At 39.9% G+C, this 16350-nt stretch overlaps 1 protein-coding gene across 1 annotated transcript in view; it reads right to left on the bottom strand.

Moving 5' to 3' along the window:
- The window catches only part of LAMA2 (laminin subunit alpha 2), a 377975-nt gene that overhangs the window by 152254 nt on the left and 209371 nt on the right, over positions 1 to 16350 (bottom strand). The window contains exons 23-27 of the mRNA XM_030558337.1: positions 15170 to 15350; positions 10663 to 10799; positions 7722 to 7958; positions 6051 to 6194; positions 710 to 889 (exon numbers count right to left, since the gene is read on the bottom strand). Coding sequence (XP_030414197.1) covers positions 710 to 889; positions 6051 to 6194; positions 7722 to 7958; positions 10663 to 10799; positions 15170 to 15350 — 879 coding nt within the window. The remainder of the gene's footprint in view (positions 1 to 709; positions 890 to 6050; positions 6195 to 7721; positions 7959 to 10662; positions 10800 to 15169; positions 15351 to 16350) is intronic.

The raw sequence follows: 16350 nt of genomic DNA, 5'->3' as shown, positions 1-16350 counted from the left end.
TGTGCTACTTGGAACACAGGGAGATCAAGGATTGTGCACAGACATACATGAAGGTAATCTGTTTCTGCAGAACTGTAAAAACAAATGTCCCTCTTTGTGAGAGTCTGTGGGAATATCAATATTCCCATGAGCCCAATCAGGGGACTTCAAAATGCAACACACAATAGAGCCACAGAGGTGCAAAAGGCCCAGAGAGAAGACTGTTTCAAACATTTTCAACAAACTGTGTCTACACAAGACATATAAAGCTTGTGTAACATTTCTGTCAGATTGGGAGAGGCAGGGAGTCAACAGAGTGAAATATTAACTTAATACAATCCTTCTGCTTTCTTAAATAGTAGTTTTGTGAAAAGCTCCATCTTCTGCAAATAAATAAAATCACAAGCTAAAATCTGGAATTCCTGACAGATCTGTTGGCTATCATTGCCTGCCCTGGACAATAAAATTCCCATTAGTAGCATATTTCTTATATATTTGTATGATTAAATATCTAGTTTAAGATAGTATTGATGTTATGGGATTCCAAGTTTTTATGACAATTAATAGAATTTCCTATTATTTTTGTGACAATTTTGCCATGACAAATGGTAATGACAAAAATATTTATTCTTTGCAAGCACCTTCCAGTTTGCTGTGATTTTCCCAATAGAGGAATCAGAAGCATTTCTAAAATGTCAATTTTTGTCAGAATTCAAAGGAATCGTCTTACCTTTCGTCCTTCAAACTGCTCTGGAAGTTTCCAGTAAATAGGTTCTGATTGGAGATCTTGCATCACCAGTTCAATGTTAGCTACTATCTCTGGATGCTGGAATACAACCCCTCTGGTAGTACTGTCCTGAAGGTTTTCATCTACCAGTGGCAGAACCATCTGTTCCGGCTTCAAGGTCAGCTACACATATTAAAGGGATTAAAAAGAAAAAACAGTTTATTTTTTCAAGCTTTTTCACGTAGGCAAAGTCTTGTTATTCTTTTACTTTTTATTCTCTTAAAAACTGGTTGTACATACTTTCACATTAGATTGTGGAGCCTTTAGTCATGTGAGTAGTCCCACTAAATAGAACTATTTGAGCAAATGTTGCGCACTGTAAGAGTTCCGGCATCTAGCCCTTTGCATTTAGTGCTCATGAAAGCAAGGAAAAAGCAGCACTGGCTAGAGCCAAATACAGTGTGATATGAGCACGTATCTGCAAGCTCTTCACAGACCTCTGCCAATGCAGCTTGTTCATAAGACTTTTATATGTCTGTTATGTCAGTTCTGGGCCACACCTCTGTTCAGAGTCTGAGAATCTTATGTTAAGATGAAACACACCTCTTATTTTCACTTGAGAGCTAGACCTACAGGGTAGACAGGTGTAATATAGGCATTTTTGTTACACTTACAGTCACCGGGCAGCCAATGTGAGAATAACTATTTACTGTTAGAAGCTCTAAGGCTGTACTGAGCATGTTCCACTGAGTTGGAGGGATGTGAGGATTTTTTTCTAAGATGGAGACTGATTAGCTGTCTGTGTGGTCCTGTTCCACAATAAAATATTTCCCTTTTCAGTTCTAATTGCTACAGTCAAACTCTTTAGTTCATTATAAAAGCATAAAAGAAAAAACAGGCATTGTATTGTGATGCCTTATCATACGGCATGGAAGTGGTACTAGCCCACTGAATATGAGATGGGTATGAGCATCCAATTAGTTATGCAACAAGGTCACTAGTTCCAGCAGAATTTTTTCCCCAAACCAGAATAAGAAGAGCTAGCAGTAGTCTTTGGGGGGTAAAGAAGTTTCACTCTTACCTATATGGCAGGCATTTTGTTATACCCAGACCATAAACCTCAGAAAGATACGTTTGGTGAACACAAACCTGTACCCCTGATAGTATCTGCCAGAATTCAGAGATGGGCTCTCACCTTATCAGCTTATGATTATGAGTTTGATTATAAACCTGGAAAAGCATTGAGATGCTCGGAGTAGACTTCCTTTACCAGATAGCCAGCCCAGAGTACCTCAACCTACAGGAACCATTCTCTTTATTGTACTACTGTCCACTTCTCTAATTGAGGCAGCAGAGACAAAAAGAGAGACAGAGAGAGACCCATTATTGTCATGAGTGCAGAGAATGGTTACAACTGGCTGGACAGAGAGAGTAAGCACAGAGCTCCAATATTACTACTCCCTAAAGGATTCTTTAAGTGTCCAGGTTGGGTGCTTATTATTACAGTCCTGAGTAATCATACCTCCAGTAAGTACATCAGTGGTACTGAAGTTGTTACATGAAGCACATCCTGGCATTGTTCACATGAAGGGGGTCACGTTTAGTTGTGTGTGGTGCCCGGGAATGGATCAGAAAATCGAGACTGTTGGCAAACCACACACTGTTGCACAATCTAGCTGCCATGCGCCACTGAAAGTTCCTTTGCACTCATGGGGGTGGCTTCAGTGATCCTAGGCGAGACTTCATGTAGACTATGCTGGTTCATTTATGGAGAAAGTGTTTTTAATAATAATTGGTGTTCATTCAAAATGGACTGAAGCATATGTAATTCCCTCCTCCACAGCTGAGGCTACACTAGATACACTTTGACTTACATTTTCCATTTTCTGATTGCTTGAGACAGTGACGAGTGACAATGGTCCCCAGCTCACTAGTGTTGTATTTCAGGAATTTATCGGGGCGGGGGGGGAGGGAACAGCATCAAATACAGTAGAACTGCACCAAACACTTTTCCTCAAATGATCTAGTAGAATGGGCTGTCCAAATCATAAAAGAAGAAGGAATGCAGAAGATGACATAGAAGCCAAACTGGCCAGTCTTCTTTTCAACTATTGCATGATGTCACTAGCCAAAAAAGGAAAGTCACCTGCAGCAACTCTTAATGGGAAGGAAACTAAGAACTCATTTTGAAACTCTACACTGTTAATGCTGCTAAGCTGAAGGAAAATCAGGCAGCACAAAAGTTATGCTATGATGTCTGAGCGTCACCAAGAACATTAGGTGCACATAATACAGTATATGGTCTTATGGCATGAACTGGTTATCTGTTCGCATCACAGCACATGCAAAACCACTTTCTTGGGTAACTGAGTTATCAGATGGGAGGCACATTCATACATATCACAGTCATGTTCATCTGCAGTACCATGAGACGTCACCAGTAGATAATTCTCCTTTGGATATTGATGGATGAAGGACTGTGGCAGTGGTGGAGCATCCGCCGAAACGCCGTCGAATTTCAGCGGCATTTTGGAGGTGACACCTCTCGATGATACCTCTTGTCAGCGGCAAGTGGTGTCATCGAGAGGCGTCACCACCAAAATTCGGCAGCATTTTGGCAGATGCTCGACCGCCGGCAAGGACGTGGGCGCATTAGGGAGCGTTGGGGACCCCTGGACTACTCAATTGCTACATCCAGAAATAGTGAAATTGCTGTGGACCTCATATCAACCACTAGAAAAGACTTGGACATTAAGTCTGTAGAGATGGTTGTATTATCAGAAAGTCCTTCTGCACCTGTTACTGATCAAGGATCACAGGTGTTTCCATTGCACAGTTCCAGAAAATCTCCCAAACCTACAGATAGACTGGACTTATATTAGTAAGTTGTAGGCCTGGCTTGACATGAGTAATGGACATGGATGAGGACTCATTTCTTGGGAGACGCAATTAAGGAGGTAAATGGATCAGCAGGCTGGAAACAGAATGTCTGTTTTAACTAAAATAAGGGAGAACATCCAGGGAACCATTTACAGTGGTCAAGATAACAATGGGTAAGATATACCTGAAATATAAGATGAAGTAAGGAATAAGTTGTGCATGGACAGTGTGTGGACAGAGCATGCTGTGCAGGGATTGGTCCCTACAAAGTGACCACGCCAATCCAAAACATGTGATGCAATGCATAGTAAATGTAATGTCATGTGTAAATGTAATAAAGTAAGAAGTTTGCTGTGTAACGTTGGATATGAGATCTGACCCACCTCCACCCACCTATGTTTGAGTCCGATCAACTCACTGTAGCTTTCCTGTATGCCAAATAAAAGAACCTGAGTAACGAAACTGAATTCTTGGGGAACCAAGTGGAAGGGGTTTCAGGGGAGCCCAAAGGTAAGGCAATTATGCTAGAGATGGCAGAAAAATCCCTTGCACTTGCCTGAGGTTTGAGGTAGTGTACTCAGCCAATTAGTCAGGATATTTTGTTTTGTTGTTGCAGGGTTAATGCTTTATGTTTATTATTAATAATGATTAAGAGGGAAAGGAGTATAATGTTTTAGGTATTTTTGTTATGATTGGTGAAACCTAGTGGCCAGTGTGAGAATACATATTTACTGTTGGCAGCCCTAAGGCTGTTCTGAGCATGCTTCAGCAGGTTTAGGGCGGGAAGGGGGAGTGGAAATGAGGAAGTTTTTCCAAGATGTAGGCTGATTAATTGTTTATGTGAACCTGTACCACAATAAAAATAATCTCCTTTTCCAGTTCTAATCTGTTTTGGGTCTCAGGCAAGTGTATGAACTCTTGTACTGCGCAGCTCCACTTGCATCTCTTTCACTTAAAATTCAAAGTACTGTGTTCTCAAACACACTAAAAACTGTGTGAGCCCCAAAGTTACACTGATTGAATAATGTAATGGTATTCTACAACTATTTAGATGTTAGCAACCTCGCTGAAAGAAAATCAATAATATGCCATCCAAATTACTGCTGTGGTCAAAAGAAAACTTCTGCCCAGAATTACCGAGATTGTTCATAGAAAGCATGCGACAAGCTGGACAAACACAGAGAGAACAATAAAATAAAAAGCAGAAATGCAGACAACATAATGCTAAGGAGTCAGGAACAACAATTAAGCTAATGAAAAATCACATCTGGGTTTCACAAGATGCCATTTGGGCACTGAGGAAGAGGAGAGGCCCAGCATGGTATTCAATTATTGTGCTGATTGTATTCTCAGGAGCTGCTGTGCAGTGACAGGACACAGAAGCACTCTTTCCATCTGCCAACTTCAAAGTCATGTTCCTGGAGGTGGGTCTTGCCACCTTTCACCAAGTACATCAGCCAGCAAGAAAATGGTTTACATACGTGAACTACATTAAAGATTTTCATCAGTCGCATGAAGTTTGTGAATTTGTGGCTTTTCAAATGGCAATGATTCTGTTTTGAGATAGACTGAAGTATTCAAAACTATAAAGGCCTAGGTAGCCTACGATGTGAATCTGCAAAGTCCTGTTTAAATCTCAGAATTCAAAGAAGGGTGAATAAAGAAACGGGAACAGCTTTAAATAACGCTTCAGCTTTATACCATCATGTAAAGACCAAAACAAAGTTTGCAAAAGGATTGATGCTTTCATTAGCTCTGTGGCATGACTGGTTTTATCACCTTTCTTTCAACCCAACCCATGTTGGATGAAAAAGCTGCACCAACACAGCTCATCTGGAATCTCTCTCCGTCTACCAGGAGAAAGAAAAAGTGCTAGAGATAAACAGCGGACTTCAGTCACCAGGACTGTCAATCCAGCATGGGATCTGTGGTACCCTTCTCTTCTGAGGGGATAGGTCTTTTGTTGTTCAAGTGGGCTCCACCCACCAACCCATGATTTAAATAGATTAGCATCTGTCAGAAGCACGACTTTAAAAAAAATTTATAAGGGGAAAAATGAGAAGTTAATCAAAACAAATTGACATATTTAACAACAAGCAACAATGACCCTGGTATATGGCTAGGGAAACTGTGCAACAAGTTCAGATTCTCATCTCTGTGTCAGTGCTCTGTTGCACTGGATCGTCACAGTACAATTTTCCCACACTTGAGTACACTGCTTTTTACTGGGTTTTAATAGCTTTACTTTGGCTTGACATCTATTACACTATCAAACAATTTTCTTTTAATACTTTGACCCTGATTGTCTAATGGAACATGCTCCTCTCTCTACTTCTCAAAGTACTCAGGGGAAAAGATTGCTTAAACGTGTTGCCATTTCCTAGCTACCTCTCTGTGCCTGACTAAAAGAAGCCAGCAGGAAACAACATTATCACATTACACGGCTCAGCAGTTCCCTACTCACCCACATGCGGATCAGCCCCTTTGCCTCACTGCACTGAGCAGTTAGGCCAAAGCAATAGCAGCTGTTGCAGCCAAGTGGGTTTTTGGCATAGAGTCCAAACATTCCAGACCTGCACCTGTCACAACGGACACCTTCCACGTTAACCTGCAAGAGAGAGAGCATGGGGAAAAGCTTTATTTAGACACACCAAAAAACAAAACCAACCCCCTGCCCCACATCCCACGCACAATAAAGGGGTTTGGATCAGAACAGTAGATTTAAGGAAAACTTTAAGGCTTAAGGTTTTCAGCCTCCAATCACACATATCTCATTCCTCTATCCACTAAATAAGTATGGGCAGAGGATGCTGGCTCCATGTTGGAGGAAAACAAATTGCACTTTTGATATGGAGTGCTTAACAGCTTATTGATAAAATCAGTGAAATTATGCCCTCCAAAATTGATGGGTTAATCAAATCTTTTGTCTGCTATGAGTTTATCTTGACACATCAGAATAATTAAGGTATGGTACTAACTGTACTAGCTGAGGAATTTATTTTTATAGAAATATCAAGGGTGGAAAAATGTTCCCACTTTCTTTCTTCGTCTGATTGTTTTTCTGCATCATTGAATAATATTTAAAGGGCTGAAATGTGCAGCTATTCACTGTTGCAATGTCAATACTTTTAATTCCACTACGCCATTATTCCCAATAAAGAAAGCTAGACTGTGTAGCACTGGATATACCAATCATTTACACTGAGCCTTTTTGAAAGGATTTTTATACCAATTCTGTGGCATTTTAAAACTCACAGGCAATATTAAAGAGCTGAATATTTTATTTAAAAAACAATGTCAATATAAAACATGCCAGGGGAAAAAAATCTCTATTTCTATTACCAACACCAAATCAGAGTATTAAAATTGAAATAATACTGACTATCTAATTTCATTTACACCATTTGTTTAACTTTTTTTCTATCAGCCTTAAATGGTCAATGTCACTGCTTTTGCTCATACTCAGTTACGGTTTCTGGTTCTTATATAGGATCACATAAATTAAAACAACTGCTTTCATCAAAATTTAAAAAACCAACCAGCCAGAGAAAACATTTCTTTATAAGGCTTTGTAAACCCCCCTTTCTCCCTTTGGGAGCTATACTTTAGGCTTAAAATGTGTCAACTAATGTCCATTTGGTAAAAGAATTCTCAAGCAATAATAGTAATTTCAGTTCCCTCTTCCTTAATCACTAGCTCTCTACTCTCTCCACGTCTGGATGTTGAAACAGAACGAAGGATCCTAAAATGGAGTCACTTCGATGAGATGAGTATTAATGTGACAAATTCTATAGCCCTTACTGAACAAAGCTCCCATTGAAGTCAACGTCCCAGTAAGGATTAATTAAGGACTATGGGATATGGCCCAAATGTTGCTATCACCCAAAAACTCACTCTAATTGGCTAAAGAGCTGGTTCTGTGCACTGAATATGGTCATCATGGTAACAGTTCTGTAAGGACAGGAAGAAAAACATAAAATAGGGAAAAAAATCTATGTTGAGGCCACATTTGGGAACGTGCTTTATTAAACGTTAGTAGAAGAAAGAGCAACATAATGTAACACTTAACTCCCATTAATTTTGAAGCAGGTTCCAGTGGCACCATTAAGTCAGCTTGCATACCTCATTTCCTTACCTTGCAGCTACATTGCCCTGTACCATCAACACATGAACATTGTTCCATCTCTGCATCACAAGTCTGAGGATCAGTCCCTGCCAGCAAGCAGTCACAGGGAATGCACTGTGGGTATTTCCAGTATCCCGGTCTGCACTGCGTGCATTTGTCCCCAGAGAATTTAGGGTGGCAGGAGCAGCACCCTGTATCTAGGTTACACTGGAAACTGAGGGATCCAACCACACTGCAGTCACAGGCCTATAAAGAAGAGAGACACCACAATAGATTTTAATCACATTTCTTGTAGGAAGTCTTGTCATTTGCAGCCATAGATGAACACAGGTTACTTGGGAGTTCGTATACATGAATGTATTTCCAGTGTTAACAGCAGTGCATCTGTATCAGAAGGCCGCAATCTAGTTCGGATAAGGGAGGGGCCAAGAGTGAAAGTACATGTATTTACAATATTGTTTCAATCATATTTTATTTATCACTTGAGGCTTATGCATTGTAAATGAACCAGTCTAGTAGCCGGGTGTGAGGTAGCAGAGCGAGAAATATAATGTGCTTTGTTAAACCCACAAACAAATCTTGACATCTGGCACAGGTCAGTCTTAGACAACACTGCCAGAACTGTAGCTGTCATAGGTCTCAATCCCAATACCATTGAATCTCACCAGGGCTAGTGCAATGGTTATTAATTATGTTCCAGTGCAAGGACAACACATTTCACAGTGCAGACAGAACTGACTTTGTAAAGGGTCCTATAGAAAAGCAGGTAGTAAGAGAAGCTGAAGACCTTCAAAGAGTAGAAGAATCAATCCCTCAGTAGTATTGGTAATGCTAGCAGAGAACATTCAATTTAATCAGTGGTAGGATGGGAGCCTCATATCAAGAAAACTTTGCCTGCAATAGCAACATTGTTCCAGTGCCAATAGTACAAGTTGCCACAGTAACTGGCATGGACACACGCTCACTAAAATTAAAGAGGTAAAGCTGGCAGGGAGAGGGACAAAATTTGCAGATTTAGTTTCCACTCAAAATTAAAATTTTGTTAACATGACTAGCTACAGCATCCCATCTGAATTCAAAAGACCTGCTCACAGCACAGGTCATTTATATGACAGATATGCACTCAATCTTTACTGACTGCAACAGAAACACTAATGGTTAGCAAATGTTTGACAGGCTGCTGTACAGTCTAAGAATTAAAACCTTTTCAAAGCAGTAGACTTATTCAATAAGTTATGCTGGAAGATAAATCCCAGAGAACAAATTGTTCACCACACACAGAGATAGCTCGGGGTACAATATCAAAACCTAAATAACAATCACATATGTTTCTTTTACAAGGAACCAGTTTTATGCAGCATTCTGCAGCCTGAGAGTTATGAGAGACTCTGAAACCTGCTCTACTAAGAGCTCAAGTGGCATGGGCATTCACACCTCACCTTGGAGAAATTAGTTGCAACACACCAGAAGGGAAGATGTGACTGATATATCATTATTAATTTAGGTAGTGCCATAGCAGCTGCCATGCTAATATACTCATACAAAACACAAACAGAGAATGGATTCCACAACTCAGACAAGGGTCTTCACCCCTATTAGGCTGGTTTCAAGCCAAGCATTCTATACTGTAGCAGAAAGACAAAGATTTTTACAAGAGGAGCTTTAAACACACACAGAAAAGACTCTACATAATTAGTTAGTAGCTTGAGCTAGATGAGAAACAACCCTTTAAGGAAGGTCATTAATGGGTATATGACTATGTTCAGGCAATGCACTCTCTTCTGGCATAATTGCAGCAGTATTAAATCCCATTTTGTCAAGGTGAGTGGCAGAGAGGAGCAGATATTTGAATGTGGCATAATATTCACTGTCACTAGTTTTCAGCCTTGGCTGAATGATACTCACCTTACTTCAGTGCATGTCATTACCATATCTTTCAAATCCTCCCCCTGCCTGTCTCACATCCTCTCATCTTTTCATTCCCTCTCCTTTCTTCTCTTCTCCTTCCCTTCTTTCTCTTTCTTAACTCTTGTGACAAACTCTTGTGGGATTTAGATGCTCATAAGAAGGTTTACACATCTCTTAAAATAAGAGCATACAACCCGGTTTAGAAAGCACTTTTTAATTGCCAATTATTACCAAGTCAAAGACCCAGACTGTATAAAGGAGATGCTCTCAGATTCATGAGTGTTGTGTGCCATGGTGATTATGAACTTGTAATCACTGGCAACCCCCTAGGTGGAGTTTGCAGGGCTGGTCACGTGCCAGAGCCCTTCCTGCAGTCAGGGTGTGATCTCTAGTAAGCTTATTAGCATGTGTGTAGGTTCTGTTATTATTTTTAGTGTGTTTTCTCTGTAGTGCTTTCATCTTAAGGAGAAATGCACTTGCTTTGAAAGAGCTGCATGGTAACTTAACTGTGGGCAGTTCTGCTGTTTATAGTCCCTGAGGAAGGAAGGCAAAGCGGCTTCCAGAATCAGTCTGTGTTCCTGATGAATTCACAGTGCAGGCAGGGAGCTGTGCAGCCTGCCCATCAGTAGGGAGAGAAATGTGGGTCTCCGCCCAAGAGAGGTGATCGCTGGAGTGCTACAAGACTAAGAGTGGGTGCCCTTGATGGACCAGAGTGGGGAATACAAGTACAGTTGCCCTGAACTGTGACAGTAATCTTCCCTATAATACAGAAATCATAAACAAACAATATCCAACAGCTTCAGCATGGATGAATGTATGGTACAAACAGATCTGCTGATGCAGCAAATAACAGATTGCATGCCAGGACAGTCTGTAGTATCCAGATACACGTCATTAGCACCTGCCCTGATTGATACCAAAACTCACAAATGCAACCATGTGGCTCTTTACAAGCCTAGAATTGCACTGTAGCTTCAAACTACTGTACTTTACCCCATAGAAAGCATGGAACACACAGAGAGAAAATAAGAGATCCACTCACCTTGCACCCACTGACAATGTCATGACCCCAGTAATTTGGTGCACATTTATCACACTTCTCTCCTATGGTATTGGGAGGGCACACACAGCGGCCAGTGACTGGATCACAATTATTACCAAGGTGGGAACACTCACAAGCTTCAGGGGAGAGAGAGAGAGAAATAAAACAGAGATAAAGTCACTCTCCCTCCCTGACATATAGAGAGCAAGGTTAAGTCCATTTTCATCAGAGCTTTCACTACATGACACTTTTCTGTTGTCATATCTATATCTATGTGAAATAAAGTTATTCCTTCCTCTTTTTCCCTTTTGAAGTCTAAGGGTTTCTCTCCATTTCTTGTTGTTCTCTGGAATTTCTCTGCAGAGAGGCTTACTTGTAGCCAAGCATTTCTATTTTAAGAGGGAGATATTAAAAAAAAAATCTAATCTTCCTGGCTCCCCTTCTTTTCATCCTTTTGCTTCCAAAGAGGTGACAGAAAGATAAAAAAAGGAGGCAGTCTGACCAAATATCCTACCACTGAACTGGTTGCCACTCCAAGCGGTGCTAATACTGTGGACAGCAGAAACCCCACATTTGCCACTGTGATACCCTTAACTTGCATCTGCTTCAGAAGCAGTTAAATCAGTAGAACAGAAATCCAGTTCTCTTTCTTCACCACATTCTGATTTTAATGGCTCTGTAATAAACTCTTCAAACAAAATTAGACTCTGATTTGAAATAAAATAGTAAGTTTAGAACAATGTAGTACAGCAATAGAAGAAATAAATCAATGAGCTGGATGATAAAATCCAGGATTTTTATGAAGAGAATGATAGCACTAAAGCTCTAACTGGAGCACTTATCAGAGATAATGTTCTATTCATAGTAAACCAGAATTTATGGAAAAAATTATCAAATCTACAAATGTTTGGATTCTGGGTATTCCCAACTAATTGTGATTGAAGAACTATCAGTTAAAGTTTCAGCTCTTTTAACTTTATTGGCTGGAACTGAGTCATCTTAAAATATAATGGGCCAGATTATGGTCAATCAAACACTTTCATGAAGGCTGGCACAGCATAACTCTTGACTATACATCATGGATAGCATCTTGGGTGGGAGAGCTGCTTTCACAGGTGGGTGAGTGGGGGCTCTGACCAATGCAACTGCATCAGTGTGCTGGAAGAAGTAATTTGCTCCAGGTCCATAGATTCACAGATTATAAAGCCACTGGTATCATCTAGTCTGACCTCCTGTATGATACAAGCCACAGGACTTCCCTAAATTAATTCCTGTTTGAATTGGAGCATATTTTTTAGATTAACATCCAGTCTTGATTTAAAAATTGTCAGTGATGGAGAATCCACCACCAACCTTGGTAAATTCTTCCAGTGGTTACTGATCCTCATTGTTAAAAATATAGATAGTGCAGGTACAGGGTTGGCACAGGTAACACCACCCTAATTCCCACACTCCCCACTACAGTAGAAAGGGAATGTTCCCTGGTCTATTTCTAGGGCAGCACAACAATGCACATGGGAGAGATAGCTCAGTGGTTTGAGCATTGGCCTGCTAAATCCAGAGTTGTGAGTTCAGTCCTTGAGGGGACCATTTAGGGATCAAGGGCAAAAATCTGTCTAGGGAATTGGACTAGATGATCTCCTGAAGTCCCTTCCAACCCTGGTATTCTATGAATGCACTACCCTTTGCTTAGGGTTTGTAGCACAATCACAATTTTGCTCACTGAACAGATAAAATATACCAATAAAAAGCCTTCTGTTGTTATATTGTAATATTTCTACCCCAACCAGAACTAGATAATGAGCATGGCATGAAGATGTAACAGTTGGCTGGGGTTTGGTGGAAATTGATCTCTCTAAAACAAATCAACTGCTGCAGAAAATTATTAAACTTTTGCCTTGAACCTACAATGACCTTCATGCAGATGGACTCCTGTGCCATGCTAGCATAGAGGCCCAGCCATGCGGAGCTCACTGATGGACTGAGTTTTTGTCACTTGAATTCTCTTCTCTGGACTTCCAGACTTTAGTGCTATTCCCTACAAATGTTATTTAATTAAAAATAAATTGATATTATAATACACAATAATTTTAGAGTGAGACCTTAATAAAATAAATAATAATAATAATAATAAAAGCAGAATTCATTTGTTGTAAGTGAAGAACTAGATTCACATGTACAAATCTCATACATCTTTTCTCTATGGATCTCAATAATATATTGTGATACTTTGTTTTTCTATAATATACCTTTGTAGGTTTTATGTTTTTTTTAATTATGCCAAAAATCTCTAAATTACATTCCTCTTGGATAAATGCTAGATAAAAGAGGCCCATATTTTATTCTACACTTAACTGTCTCTTTGGTGCTCATTTTCATGGACTTTTTTCTAGCATGATTTGATATACTTTAAAACATTCCATCTTTTCTACATGATTCATTATTCAATTCCTGTATTTTTTGTCTTTTGAAATAACATATAAATAGCTTACTAAAAATAAATGGGGGAGCGGGGAGACTACATTTTTAACAGAATTCCTTCCTGTCTGTTTTCTTCAGTTTAGAACTTCTAAAAATTGGAGTCTTCCTAACATTTTAAATAGCTGGATTTTTTTCAATGGCTTTCTCATCTGGTACAAAACAAATATATTTCTGTCAAAAAACCTAAACAAAAATAAAACCCCTCCTAAAAGAAAAAACTCCCTTTTTACCTGGATTGCTTTCCCAGCTTAATATACTGTCTTAAACTTTGTTTTTTTTGTGTCTGGAGAAACAGAATGTAAGATTGTAATGTAAAATCTCATTTATTGTCCTTTCATGCCCCTTGCCCAACTACATAAAAACATTTTGTAATGAGTGGGGAAAACATGTATTTAAGTGTTCTGATTATCTGTAGGATGATTAAAGACAGAAAGATTTCACAAAAGGGATGTGCTTTCTAGTTCTGTGACTGTTAGAAGAAGAGACCAATCATTAGGGTTGGCCAGAAAACAAGAATTACATTTAATGAAAAACCTTGAAGTTTCCACATTTGGTTCTGCTCCAATGTGGAATGAAACCAAAACTTTCAAAACTGAGCTAGAGACAGAGATACTAACTCTAGATTTGGGACATGTACTAACCACTGGGCTATAAGTGTCAGGACCTCGCTCTGCCCCAATGAATAGTTAAATATTTACACAAAGTGTAACAGCTTCAATAGGGCCAATCAACAGAAGCAGAGCCTGATTCTATAGCCCAGTGTTTTAGGTGCTCCCTAGGAAGCAGGAGAGCCAAATTCAAGTCTCTACTATCCCAGATTTGGACCAGGGACTTGAACCTGGGTATTCCATATCCCACATGAGTTCCCCAAACACTGGGCTCCTGGCTATTCTGGGTTGAGCTCTCTCTACCTCTCCCTGAAGAAATACTGAGCTGAGAATCTTTCTCAACAGAAGCTTTGCTGAAACTGATATGTTTCTGTTTCAACACACTGGCATTTCCTGACAAAAAATATTTTGTTGGAAAATTCCTAACCAGCTCTACCAATCATGAACTCCATTCACAGTTCTCTTGTTTTATGTGCTAAGAGCCTGATGACGGCAGTTACTGTTAATGATGAGTGAATAACTGATTTTTTGGTTCATAGGAATTTTTGACAAAAATGAACAAAAAATTCATTTCAGGTAGAACTGAAGAGTAAAATTGTGAAAATTTGGGTGAATTAAAAAAAATCAGTTTCAGAGTAAACAAAACTGATTTTGTTTCCCATTCCTTTCAAGGGCTTATTTAACAACATGGCCTAACAAGGAAGGGGTACTGCTGCTGCCCTCCCTATAACTTTAGCCCTGTGGTTAGGGCACGGGGGAGACCTAGATACAATTCCCACTCTGACTAATTTAGAGAGGAAATTTGAACAGAGGTCTCTCACCATCCAGAAGACTGCCCAAGCCGCTGGAATATGGGATAGTCTGGTGTGGGTCTTCTCTCAGTCTCATCTGCTGAAGCTATTCCTTACTTCATGGCTAGTCAGTGAGTATACCATATCCTAGGTGAGTGCCCTAGCTACCAGGACAGTGTCCTTTTCACTCTCTCTACCCCTTATTCAGAGCAGGGACTTGAAGTTGGGTCTCACACATTCCTGGTTCCCTAGCCACTGGGATATTGTAGGGCTCACTCTCTGACCAGAAATTCCATCCATGATCTGAGAAACCTTCCCGACTGATCATTTCCGCAAAAAGTTTACATGAATCACCATTTTCCGATCAAAAATTGTTTAATTAAAAAATTCCTGACCAACTCTGTCCCTATGACTTTTATGCCTACCCATGTTACAGCAGCTTGGCTATAAAAAGAGGAAAGAGTGGCTCACTCCATATTATCCTGTTTTCTCTCTGTATGCAGCTCGGCTCATGGCAATGGTCCCACTTTAGATATAGCATAGGATAGTCCAAGGAAGAACATGCTACAGACTGAGAAGGGAAAAGTCTGCAACAAGCCATTAAATGGGATCTGACTGTTTACGTACGAGTGCACCCTCCTTCTTCAAAGTTGTAAAACCCGTGAACACAGCGATCACATTTCTTTCCTGCTACGCCAGGCTGGCAATGGCACTGTCCGTTCTCATCACAGTCGAAGGATTTGGAACCAAAAGAATTGCAGTTACAGGGAACACATCCTCTAGACGACTGTAGACCAAATGTTCCAGGCTGCCACATAAGACAGAGGAAAATCATTTAGTATAGGCAAGGTCTGTCCACAGAACAAAGAGTTGAACAGTAAAAGTGCTGGGGGTAGAAGGTTTATCTGAGTTCTTTCCACCTCAACAGCAATAAGAATAATCTGAAATAAATTACAAATAAAGGGCCAGACCCTAAAGCCTGAGGACATGACGTATCTTGCAGGCTCTGATCTGAGTAAGGACTTAAGGATTTGATCCAATGTTCATTATAATTAGGGCACTTTGTGTCGCTGTGTAAGCCTGCTGAATTTTCCTATGATGTCTGTTTCTCGAGCCTTCCTACACATGCAGAAATGGAAGGCAATCAGATTGCAAACAACTTCCCAAAGACATACTCATAAGGCATCCCTAAGTATAGCAATTTATTTCAACAGGGAGATTTTGAAGTCGGCTCTAAAAGATCACGTGTAGAACTTTGCCATTTAAGCTGGCTGGAATGCCGGCTCCATCTTGCTGAACAGAATATTTGGATTGTGATATTATTGAAGGTTATAGTCATAAGCTAACTGAATAAATACAAATACTGACTTGTGCTTCAGCACAGTCTGCTATACGCTTTGTACGTTTTCATTATGATTTTTTTTACATTTGTCTGATTTAAGGCCCATTCTTGCTCCCACAGAAGGGAAACAGGATGGAGTGGAAGGATAAATTTCACCTTCTTGGGCCAAGGACCATTTCTCACACATTTGTCAAACTGTATATATGACTACAGCACTCTGTGAATAATGCATAGAGATAACTTACAAAAAACAACTGAACCCTCTGTTTTGCTACCAAAATTGGGGTGAGGGGGGGGAGAAGGAAGCATCAAGGTAAAATTCACAGGCCAAATTCAGCTATGGTATAAGCAAGTACAACTTTATTTACTTCAATGTGAGTTGCATCCTTTTATTCTAGTTTTGAGTGTTGTCCAGTATTTTCAGGGCAATTAAATAGCTCTGACAGCTGAAGGTAAAGCTATCCAA

The sequence above is a fragment of the Gopherus evgoodei genome, chromosome 3, assembly GCF_007399415.2.
Source record: "Gopherus evgoodei ecotype Sinaloan lineage chromosome 3, rGopEvg1_v1.p, whole genome shotgun sequence".
NCBI lineage: Eukaryota > Metazoa > Chordata > Testudines > Testudinidae > Gopherus > Gopherus evgoodei.
The sequence above is the reverse complement of the archived record's forward strand: the minus strand, read 5'-3'. Positions and strand labels throughout refer to the sequence as shown.